Source organism: Pecten maximus, chromosome 1 (assembly GCF_902652985.1).
Source record: "Pecten maximus chromosome 1, xPecMax1.1, whole genome shotgun sequence".
Lineage (NCBI taxonomy): Eukaryota > Metazoa > Mollusca > Bivalvia > Pectinida > Pectinidae > Pecten > Pecten maximus.
The window spans coordinates 25,809,147-25,822,234 of NC_047015.1; the positions used below are offsets into that span (position 1 = coordinate 25,809,147).

The 13,088-nt window shown below is 35.8% G+C and overlaps 1 protein-coding gene across 1 annotated transcript in view; it reads right to left on the bottom strand.

Annotated features, from left to right (window-relative positions):
* The window catches only part of LOC117328774 (peptidyl-prolyl cis-trans isomerase-like), a 41,806-nt gene that overhangs the window by 15,402 nt on the left and 13,316 nt on the right, over positions 1 to 13,088 (bottom strand). Inside the window, exons 3-4 of the mRNA XM_033886316.1 lie at positions 8,777 to 8,962; positions 1,169 to 1,244 (exon numbers count right to left, since the gene is read on the bottom strand). Of these exons, the coding sequence (XP_033742207.1) occupies positions 1,169 to 1,244; positions 8,777 to 8,962 (262 nt within the window). The remainder of the gene's footprint in view (positions 1 to 1,168; positions 1,245 to 8,776; positions 8,963 to 13,088) is intronic.

Consider the following 13,088-nt stretch of genomic DNA (forward strand, 5'->3'; position numbering starts at 1 on the left):
CTTACACAAGGACTTAAACTTTAAATTTACCATTATCTACCCAATTCTTGTAACAGTGGGGCCGCGGTGGCCGAGTGGTTAAGGTCAATAAGGTGTCCCAACACTTTAACACTAGCCCTCCACCTCTGGGTTGCGAGTTCGAAACCTACGTGGGGCAGTTGCCAGGTACTGACCGTAGGCTGGTGGTTTTTCTCCGGGTACTCCGGCTTTCCTCCACCTCCAAAACCTGGCACGTCCTTAAATGACCCTGGCATGTCGACAGGATCATTTTCAAACCACGACCAATGGGGTTGCTGCTCTTCTTTCATACCTTGATTATATTCAGTTTATGAAGAAAACCTATCCAAAAATCAACTATCAAATAGTAATAATTAATTGTCCAGTGTTTGTACGCAGAATGCGGCTTTCTGATCGGTTGAGATTTTTTCATACCTGGTATGAAGAAAATCCGAAAATGGTGTGAAATATGTGACGTCACAATACGGCCATTGACATTGTGTATTGTGTATAAGATCAGTTTAATTGTATATAAAACATGTTTTAATTTTGAAAATCAATTTCAACAAGTGCAATCAATGATTGTGAAAACTCACCGTCGGCAGCAATCACACTATGCATTCATTTTTTATTTATGTATAATCATGTCATTTTAAAATTGTACGTCAAATAATATCGCTCCTAGACCTCTTATGGATGTATAAACCAAACAAGAAGCTTTCCAAAACTTACCCCCAAAATCTTTTAAGAGGGTTTTTCAAAATATTGCAATACAATTTTGTCCGCAATACACAGCCCTAAGGGGCAGAGACCCATTCTTTATACAAATTGATTCCTCTTTACCAAAGGATACTTCAGACCAAATTCAAGGAAAATTCTGCTCATCGGATTATGACAAGTATCAGGTATTTATATGAACGACGAATGCTCCACCACAACATAAGCTTGAGTGCAATAATGAACCTTGGTCCTCTGGACCAGGCAAGCTAAAATGAAATCTCCCTCTTAGCAATAGCAAAACTAGTTCACTTACCAGATATGAACAGACTAGGTTAAGAGATCTAAGACAATTGAGCAGAACATACTTTTGTACAGTTATCTAGGTAGCAATTTCCACATACAACCATTCTAGCATTAAATCAAAATACATTGGTAGATTATAGATACATACCACTCAGTCTTGGTAAGGCAAAAGAAAAACTGTGATCCATTTGTGTTGGGTCCAGCATTGGCCATCGACAAAATCCCTGCAAAGATATAACAAGAGGCTCAATGGGCCTATATCACTCACCTGCTTCTAATGCAACTTTGACATTGTTCTAGGTTACTTATGCTACTAAGCTCAATGTCACTATCTTCAAATATTAAAGTAGGCTAGGTTTTTTATTTAGATGAATTTTGTGGTTTCTATTTGAAAATACTACTGGTCAAAAACACTACTGGTCCAATATCTTGCCTTTGTGTCTCTTGGCCATGAAGAAATCTTTGGTTAAAGATTTTAGCATATTGTAATACTCTGACCTTGAAAAAAACTCAAGGTCATTTAAACAGGCCCAATATCAGATCTCTGGGCCTCAAGGTTATTTAAAAGAAGTTTTTTTAAAGGAAAAAGGTGATGCTGGACAGACAGACGAGCAGATGCTGCACCATGGCATGAGCTCACTTTGACCTATTACCGATAAACCAATACGTCTCGATATGGCCAGATGTTTTGGTATATCGATGCATAAGCTTTGGCTGTATCGATACACATATCCAAGTTCAAAAAGAATTAGCTAAACTTTAAACTGGGATTAACTTTCTGGCCTGTATATGGTCAAAGCATGTTGTCCCCCCCCCCCCCAATCAACAGTTATAACTTATAGATTCATTTCAAAATATCAGTTATACTATGAAATAAATACATATTTTTATATGCTATCCTGAGTGATCCTTTTCATACATAAACATAATACAACAACAAGTGTATCAGAGACTATATTTAAGACCTCATGCCCTTTATTTATTTGAAAAGGTTAGGTTTTTTTTTTTTAATATTTTGGCCGATTTAACTCTTTCAAACTTAAATTATGATCAAGGTTATTCATTTGAACAAACTTTCTAGTCTTCATCCAAGAACGCTACAAGCCAAATATAAGGTCTCTGGACCTTTCAGTTATTGAAAATATGTCAAGGAAATATTTTAGCCTATTTGGCTGTTTTCACCTTGAAAGGTTAAGGTCATTCATTTGAACATGGTAGCCCTTCACACTAGCATGCTACAGAGTCAATATCAACTCCCCAGACTTGATTATTGAGAAGAAGTTGTTTAAAGATTTTAGCCTATTAAGGTCATTCATTTGAACAATATTGGCAGCACTTCATCCCATAATGCTACACAGACCCAATATCAATTCCCTGGGACTCTTGGTTATTAAGAAGAAGTCATTTGAAGATTATAGTCTATTTAAACTATGTGAACTTTACCCCAGCATGCCATATGGCAAATATCCTGTGTTACAATGTGTAGCTTTTGTTTTTATAACGGTACATTGCTTTTTCTCTACAACCTAAATGCTACAGTATTAAAGGATTTTATAGTATAGTCTTGCTTTTATCAACTTGACGTACAATATCTATTAGTTATTTTACAGACGGCAACTTTTATAGGAACACATATTGCTATTTCGTAGTTAGCAAGAATTTATGTACAAACATACAGTACGTGATACGATAATTAATCAATCTAAAATACATGTAATGAATTTATGATCGGTAATTAACATCATTAACACTTGTATTGGGTAAACACGGATATCGGCTTGTAACACCGTTATGTGTAACGACGACTCATTGAAAGATGCATGTTATTAATTACATACACATTTACTTATTAAGCAGTGATCACAAGAACTGGGTTTATTACACACTAATAAGTTAATAGTCGTCCGATACCTCTGATCTACTTAATTAAGCGTCACATTGTTAAGTGAATACGGGTTTAATAATTATCGGACAGCTTGGGTAGTTCTCGCTGGTGTTGCATACTTTTAAATAGATAGCTTGGGGTTTCTGGTACAGCAAAGTGAGTTACGATTCACCACATTAATTAATTATTTCAGATTTTTAACTTACGTAAAAATCATAAAAAAACATGGACTGATGGTAAGTTGTACAGACCGCGGGTCTTTCATTTCAGGTTTCTAATTCACGTAAAAAACGTACATTGTTCATAGCGGGTCTTTCATTTTAGGGTTTAAACTTATGGTAAAAAAAAAAAAACGCAAAAACATGGACTGTTGGTAAGTTGTAAAATCCGGGTCTTTTATTTAAGGTATTTAACGTTTGTAATTTCTACTTGTTTGTGAACCTCCGGGATGTGACACATGTGTGTTGTTTGTAGGTCATATATGCCCGCTATAAATAAAACAACTTTCACTTTACATGTTCTTTTAAAAACATAGTTTATTTTAATGTTGGGACGATTGTCGCTAAAAATCGATATCGATCGTCAAGATGTCACGTCGGCGACAATCGATCGTAGTCTTGTCGCTATCGATAGTCCAAAAATTCCTTTGCGGCAATTCTTATAACGGAACACGCGGAAAGGGAGATAACTCGAATGGCAATTCTTATACTGGAACACGGGAAAGCATTAAGCATGGCTGAACATGTGGGGCAGTTGTACCCCTATCCGGGATCTGTAAAATCCAATGTGTGGAAATTTTTCATGTTTGAAAAAAAAGAGGGGGTGATAGGGCCCACATCCAAGTCCAACTTAGATATGACAACAGTTGTATGCACAATATGCACAAAGAAATACGCCAACAAAGGTAAAATACACAGTTGATATTTACGTTTTTTGTCGAGATTCTTTTAGTTTTAGCAGATTTTTTGTTTTGTTTTGAAAGATTGAAAATCGCCAAACAGTGCATTGTAAAACCTGACATCATGTGGAGACGAGTGAGTGGCATACACAACTCTAGTTAAATTTTTAAAAAATCATTATTTCACTCATATTTTCAGTTGTTTGCTAGCAGGAATAATGAAGAACCTGTAAAGCACTTAACTTCATGACAAGTACATAATTATGGATTAATAATAAAGACAACAAATACCAGTAATCCAACACTAATTTTAATAAATAAAAATAAAACCAAAATGCAGCATATACGTACAACATGATATTTTTCCAATGTTTCAAAAACATGTCTTGAAAACCGATTGTACTATCGATAATCAATCGGTTTGGGTGTCCAATTAATCGATTGTGATTTTTCCGTCCGATTCCCAACACTAGTTTATTTTTTACTTTCTACAAAACAAAACAAGAATCATATCAGAAACATAAGTATATTTATTGTTAAAAAGACTGACAATTAGACATGTTTATGAAACATCTCGGATTGTATATAGTCAAGGGAGATAACTCTTACACGACATTTTTTTGACCTGGTAGACGAAATTTGGCAGTCCGGAAAACTCGTAATCCGGACGGTTTGGACTGGGAACGAAGGTGTTCGGATTATCGAGGGTCCACTGTACACACATCAGCAAGTAATTTATAGTGTTATCAACTGAAAATATTGAGCTAATAATCAAATATCAATTTGATAAAATCTTATGCAAGCACCAATAGGTATTGTGTAATGAAACCAAATATTGACCAATACATATTGTATCGAAAGAATATGACCAATACCAAGCCCTAGTTATTATTATATTTTAATATTATAATTTAATTATCAGAGACGGCAAACTAGGTTTATATCAAATTGAATTAGCCTCTATTCCAGTATACCACTGGCACAATACCGGGTGTGGGGAGTCTCTTGACTATAAAGAAATTAATGTTTAAAGATTATAACACATTCGACCCCTGTGACCTTGAATGTAAGTCAAGTTAATTCACTTGAACAAACTTAGTAAACCTTCATCCTAACATGCAACAGACCCAATATTTAATCCCTGTGATTCTTTGTAATTAAAAAGAAAATGTTTAAAGATTTTAGCCTATTTCATCCCTGTGACCTAGAATGTAGGTCAAGGTCATTCATTTGAACAAGCTTGGTTGCATTTTACTAAAGCAGGCTACAGGACCAATATCAAGTCCCTGTGCCTCTAATTAATTAAAAAGAAGTGATTTTAAAGATTTTAGCTTATTTGTCCCTTGTGACCTTGAAGTAGGTCAAGGTTATTCATTTGAACAACTTGGTAGCCCTTCACCCCAGCATGCCATATGGCAAATATCAGGTATCTGCCTCTTGGGTTTTGAGAAGTTGGTTAAATGAACAAGAGGCCCAAAGGGCCTTAACGGTCACCTGAGATTTGAAAAATTTCAGTTAATTTAATTGACCCTTTTTGGCCCCACCCATCAGTCCTTGGGGTCAGTAAGGGCCAATATGTGCTTATCATTAAGCTGTCATCCCATGCTGATAATTTTAAGAAAGTTAGAATGAATTCCAATAGAAATATAACAAATGAATGTCAAAAATATGAATTCCCTATATAAACTATAGCAAAGTTTACCCTCTCCCTAGGGGCAAACGTGAGACCCCAGGGTCATGAAATTCACAATTTAAGTAAAACACCATGAAACCCTTCCTTCTATGAAAAGTATTTGATTCTATTTTATAAAGGTATTGAGAAGAAGATTTTTGAAATTTCAGTCGATTTGACCCTTTTTAGCCCCGCCCATCAGCCCCTGGGGTCAGTCAGGGCCAACATATGCATACCATCAAACTGTTATCCAATGCTGATAATGTTGACAGGTTAGAATGAGTTCCAATACAAATCCAACAAATAATGGTCAAAAATGTGATTTCCCTATATAAACTATACTAAAGTTTACGCCCTCCCCAGGGACAAACGTGAGACCCAAGGGTTATTAAATTCACAGTTTTAGTAAAGCACCATAAGACCCTTCCATCTATGGAGAGTTTTTGATTCTACCAAATATGAGAGTAAAGAAGATTTTTAAAATTTCAGTCAATTTGACCCTTTTTAGCCCCGCCAATCAGCCCCTGGGGGTCAGTCAGGGCCAACATATGCATATACCATCAAACTGTTATCCCATGCTGATAATGTTGACCAGGTTAGAATGAGTTCCAATACAAATCCAACAAATAATATTCAAAAATGTGATTTCCCTATATAAACTTTAGTCATGTTTACCCCTTCCCCAGGGGCAAATGTGATACCCAAAGGGTCATGAAATTCACAATTTAAGTAAAACACCACGAAACCCTTCCTTCTATGAAAAGTATTTGATTCTATTTTATAAAGGTATTGAGAAGAAGATTTTTTAAATTTCAGTCAATTTGACCCTTTTTAGCCCCGCCAATCAGCCCCTGGGGGTCAGTCAGGGCCAACATATGCATATACATGTACCATCAAACTGTCATCCCATGCTGATAATGTTGACCAGGTTAGAATGAGTTCCAATACAAATCCAACAAATAATGGTCAAAAATGTGATTTCCCTATATAAACTATACTACAGTTTACGCCCTCCCCAGGGACAAACGTGAGACCCAAGGGTCATTAAATTCACAGTTTTAGTAAAGCACCATAAGACCCTTCCATCTATGGAGAGTTTTTGATTCTACCAAATATGAGAGTAGAGAAGAAGATTTTTAAAATTTCAGTCAATTTGACCCTTTTTAGCCCCGCCAATCAGCCCCTGGGGGTCAGTCAGGGCCAACATATGCATATACCATCAAACTGTTATCCCATGCTGATAATGTTGACCAGGTTAGAATGAGTTCCAATACAAATCCAACAAATAATATTCAAAAATGTGATTTCCCTATATAAACTTTAGTCATGTTTACCCCTTCCCCAGGGGCAAACGTGATACCCAAAGGGTCATGAAATTCACAATTTAAGTAAAACACCATGAAACCCTTCCTTCTATGAAAAGTATTTGATTCTATTTTATAAAGGTATTGAGAAGAAGATTTTTTAAATTTCAGTCAATTTGACCCTTTTAAGCCTCACCCATCAGCCCCTGGGGTTCAGTCAGGGCCAACATGTGCATTCCATCAAACTGTTATCCAATGCTGATAATGTTGACAGGTTAGAATGAGTTCCAATACAAATCCAACAAATAATAGTCAAAAATGTGATTTCCCTATATAAACTACACTGTATACTAAAGTTTACCCCCTCCCCAGGGGCAAATGTGAGACCCTAGGGTCATGAAATTCACAATTTTGGTAAAGCACCACAAGACCCTTTCATCTATGAAGAGTGTTTGACTCCACCATATCTGAGAGTAGAGAAGAAGATTTTTGAAGTTTTAGTCAATTTGACCCTTTTTGGCCCCACCCCTCAGGCCCCTGGGGGGTGGGGACCATATAATTCAAAATTTTGGTTGACCTTCAGCCATAGTAACTTTCTGCAAAATTTCATTGAATTTGGTTAAGTGGTTTTGGAGAAGTCGTCGAAAATGTAAATACCGTATTTATTCTAATAAACGCCCCCACCCTAATAAACGCCCCCCCACCCTTTTTTTGGAAAGAAAATTCCTCAATTCGAGAAAAAGAACTTACCGTGGCACATCCACGTGTGCCCAGAGGTAATTATTTAAAGGATATCCAACATAAAACTAACACAAACCACAAAACAAAGTTTCAGTAACTATATACACAGTACCACTATATCGTATCAACAAACGTTAATGTCCCGGGCTGTCATACGCGCCACTGACCTCGCTGTCATCATCACTTCCGGTGGATTCACTTTCACTTTCACCGAGTTCAACTGCACCTACCATTAAATTTTCCAGTACATCCTCAGCTTCCTGGACGTCAATATTTTGGAATTTTACTGACCTTCCTCCTCCCTTACAGCGTTTTGATGTTTTAGAAATGTTTTTTAGTTTTTGTTTGTTTTGGCACCAGTCCCGCACTCGTTTCCGGTCAACCTGAAACACAGTAGCTGCCGCATGTTTTCCCTTTTGCTCGGCGTAGTTTACAACTTTCACTTTGAAACTTACTTCATATAACTTCACTTCAAACCCGACATGATTGATAGCAGATATAATAAACTACAAGTGATGAGAGTAAACTGGATCGTGACCGGTTTATGACGCAATTTAATTAACACACTCGACCCCGTGTTTCAAACAATGTATATGTTGTACGTAATGTACAACTACCGTAAGTATAAATAACAAAGTTTATGTTTCTTGCAATTTCATACACAAAATGTTTGTCACTTAGTTTTACAATGTTTTGGATACATATACACATGTTTCATGGTGTGAAATGGGTACATACAACATATCTCACAACTTACCGACTCTGAAATTTTGATCTCCATTTAACGCCCCCCCTTGGAAAAATTTCACGCCCCCGGGGCGTTTATTAGAATAAATACGGTAGTTTACGGACGCATGGCGACGGACAAAAGGCGATTAGAATAGGTCACTTGAAACTTCGTCTCAGGTGACCTAAAAAGTTGACGCCGGATTGATGGACAGACGGAGGACACTGCACTACAACATAAGCTCACTTGACCTAAGGGCAGATGAGCTAAAAATCAAGATGGCTACCAGTCCGTCATTTTGTTTCTAGATCAAGCTCAACATTAAATTGGCAAAACTAGGGAACAAAATACATGTTAAGTTTGAGAAAAGTCCTCCCAGTAATAGAAATAGCAATAAGGACGATTGTTTGGGGAGGAACAGACGACCACCTGACAATGGAGATGACGAAGGACAATTTGAACAGCCCACCATCTGAAAGTTTTCATTAAGATTCTATTTAATAATCTTTTTAATCAAAACTGAAATTACCTGGTCCTGTATGCTTGAGTATGAAGTTTTCATCAGCAAACTTTCCCCCGTAGATGCTCTTTCCACCAGTTCCATTAGATCTGGTGAAATCTCCACCCTGACACATGAAACCAGGTATAACCCGATGGAAGGTAGAATCTTTATATCCAAAGCCTTGTTCATTAGTGCATAGGGCCCGGAAGTTTTCTGTTAATGTGAAAAAAATTAATGAATCAATGAAATGGAATCAAATTAGTTTCAGGATTGCCAACCTCTAGAGATGCCAAAATGGGATATTTAGCATGACAACAACTTATCAGAGTTTCTGTGCACCGATTTTCATCATAGAGTGTATGGTATAGAGCTATATGTTATTTTTTAAATGTATAAAAGCAATTCTTACTTTCATTTTTAATGATTAGTATATAGAGGATATTGAATGGTTTCCCATTAAATATTATATATATTTCATGAGTATGACAGAATATCAATATTTTCATTGGTGCGAAGCACGAGTGAAAAATACCATACGAGTGAAATATATGTTGTATTTAAGGGGCATCTAAACAGCAAAACCAGTTAAAACATTGATATTTTGCAGGCCTATAAATCCATATTATGGTGCAATGTCACAGAAGTAACATGATGAACTTTTAGTATGTATCATGGCAAACCATGGGACTTGCTTTTGACATGTAATTTGTTAAGCTGTTTGTAAATTTCAACAAAACGTAAGAAAAATGCATGTTTCAGGGGGACATAATTAACTCATTTGTATCCCATATATCACACAAACTTGCCATGTCGTTTTGCTCACGAGTGTCTAAAGCACAAAATAGGAGCATTGGTTTGACCAGCTTTGACGTTATTATATGTCTAAACGCTGTTTTTATTTTGACCTTGAATTGCAAATGGTGGTCGTGAATGATATCACATAAATACGGCATAAAAGGAGGTATCTAAAACATCAAAAATGCTCTTATTAGACAAAATAAAGTATTCTTGAAGTGGCAAGAAGACTGCTTTTATGAAAAAAATGTTCAACCGTTGAGTTTGGGGTAAAATATGCCTATTTCTGAAAAAGACTGCAAACTCACCAGTTTAACAAATTGACATTCAAATGTTCATGTTACTTTGATGAGATGTCTTAAAAGTACAATATAGGAGTATTGTTGTTAAATGAAATGCTTCCTTTAAGCCATATTTGTGGAATGTTATTCTCAGCCGCCATTTGAATTTCAAGGTCAAAACAAAATAAGTGTTTATACGTACATACAATAAAATCCGGTAAAACAAATGCTCCTACCCTGTGCTATAGACACTTGTACATGTGAACATAACAGCATGGCTATTTTTCAGGTTTGATCATTTGCGTGACTTAGAGTTATTCCATGCTACATCTTACCACAAAGTTACTCTATAGAAGAAACTGGTAGCATCTATAGCAAATTATAGGTGATTGCAGAAAGCTACATGTCCAAACAAACATTTTGGTATATTACATGACATTTTTTATGTAAATCTTTAGGTATTTATTCGTGTTTGAAATTCAACATAATTCTGCTGTATAGATGACCCTTAAAGGGGAAACTATTCAATTTTCTTTTTATTGCATTTCATAAACTTAAAAACAAAATTAAAAACATCGAAAAATTAATAGCGTCAAAAAGTGCTGGAATCGGAGTAATGACGTCATCTCTTTGTGATGTTACTCAACGACAAATGCAATTTAAGCGTTTTCTGCTGTTATAGGAGAATCTGTGCATAAAATAGCTAACATCAAGTGTGTATTTTGTCAAAAACTAGTCTGAATATTTCAGAAATACAGCAAAATAACCAATTTATCTATCTCCGCTTCGATTGGAAAAATAGGCAAGCTTCAACAAGGTGAATCCAAAGGTCCGCTCTGATTGGTCAAAAAACTGAAAACTTATATTTTCACTGCAAAAATTATATTCATTTTAACGGCAAAATTTTATATTTTCACTGCTCATCGCTGCAGTGAAAATAAAAGTTTTATTAGTTTGATAAATTTCTATATTTCACAATCAAAAATGCAATAAAAAATGTTATTTTAAAATATTGTCCTACCTATTAATGTTTCAGATTCTCATTGTAATTTATCAATTATCCATTTGCTAAGAAGGAGTAGCATTTAAAAGCAAACTTTTACACAAATTCCCCAAAGGGGCCCTAAATCCCTTGTACCTAGGGTCGAACCAGCCTCATTTATTGAAGAAATGATTGCCCTTCCCCAAAGTTCAGACATATTTTTGGTTGCAATCCAGTCAGGCATTAAGGAGGAATAGCATTTAATATATAATAAGATCTTTTTTGGACCTCGCCCCTCTTTAGCCAGGGGTTGAACCTGGATGAGCCTCACAGAAGTATTATGAAGATACCTGCCTTTAAGCATTTTAAAATAAAAGGTTAGCCCATTTCGGGACTCTGTCCATCTGTCGTTAGTTCCAAACTAAATTTGGTTGAAATCCGACATGCATATGGGAAGAGATGATTTAAAAGCAAAAGTTTATGCATGGTGGACACTCACAATGGACGAAACATGATGGAACTTTGAGACATGATGAATATTGATGACCTTATAGCTCACGTTGCTCTATGGACAAATTTAAGGCAAGTCTTTAAATTAAAGTGCACCCTTGATCACATATTGTGATGATATATTGGAATGGATCTCCAGCTCAGATCCTATACATTGGCTGTTGCTATAGGCCAAATGTAAACACATAAATATGTACATCCATATGGGGAGGAGGATGTGTATGAAAACTTGCATCATTTTTTTTTTTCCAATTCATGTCAGAAACATACATGTATTCTTTGTCTTTATACTTCATATTTTACTATAAATATTTCATAACAAAAAATTATTTGCCAACATTTTAGGCAACAATTCCTATTTTGATGCGACTGTATTGTGGTGAGTGGTCCCCCTAGTCCCATTTGAAGACAGGTGTTTCTTTCAGCCCTATTTACAGATTACTCCAGCATTGTAGAATCTGAACTTACACAATACATTTTGCGAGAAATACATACATAATTGTCTTTGTCTCTTTTTCTTACTCAAATTTCAACCATCATCTACACAAATAGATATGCTCAAAACCCCATCATGGTCAGCGATATCCCAACCATCAATCAAGAACTTTTGATAAAACAAGAAATCCGAGAGTGATCTTAGTGCCCACCACTGGGTGATCTTTATTAGACCTATGAAAGGCTGAACTTTTCTCTACTTTCTCCATTTTTCTCCTCCTCCTCTAAATCAATTGATAATATGGAGATTGAGGAACCTACAAATTAAGTCGAAGAAAGATCTATGAAGAGCTTTCTGAAATGTAACAACAAATTTCAACTGTCAAAATCTAAGATAGTTGTTTAACGTCCATTTTGTTTTCCTGATCAGACCCAAATTGAAAGGACACAACTAGGGACCAAACATTCTGATCTATCAGAGTTACCTCCCTTCGTTCTGCCCTGCTGGTTGGGCAGAAAAATTGTACCTGCTGCCCCCACTGCATGATCGTAAGAGGCGACTAAATTTGGGATCTTATCTTTTCTCTTCTTTCTTATCAGCTTTCTTCTTCCTAATGTATCCCTTGACAATGCCTCACTTTTGGCATTTAGTTGAGTGTTCGCCCCTGTGAGGAGGGCTTTGGGTTCTGTCACCTGGCCGAGACATACCGGAGTCTTTAACAAGAGCTGTTGGAGAACAGCATAGCTCGTCTCGCAAATGTTTGTCAATAAATAATTAAAATATATTAATTGGAATGGTTTCACAAATTGCATTAATAATATTTATATTGTTTACTTGATCAGATTATGTTTTGTGAATTCATGCATTTGGGAGACAAGCTATGCTGTTGTAGATTAAATGAAGATAGTAAACACAAATGTAATTGCTTTTGGACATATTTCTTCAATTTTTTGACAACATATCCTAATGAGAGTTGTCTCCCTTGAAAAATGTGACCGGTATAAATTGTCTATTGTGACGTTTTCATATTGTTTTATATTCAGTTTCACCCCAAGAAAGGATAGTGTAACTCCATAGGGACTCTTTTACCAAATATCAGCACCCTAGTACAATCATAAAGTAATGTGTTAAAAAGCTTTCAACATTTGCACGAAAATTTCAAAAAAATATTTCAGTTTAACTCAGGAAAGGGATAGTTCAACCCCCACAGGGAACCTAATACCATGTATAACTATGCCTTTCAACACTCACAATATAAAATTAACACAAAGTCCAAAGATTTAAAAACAAAAACAAAAAAACACAGATTTAAAAAGAAAAAATCCAATTTTTACT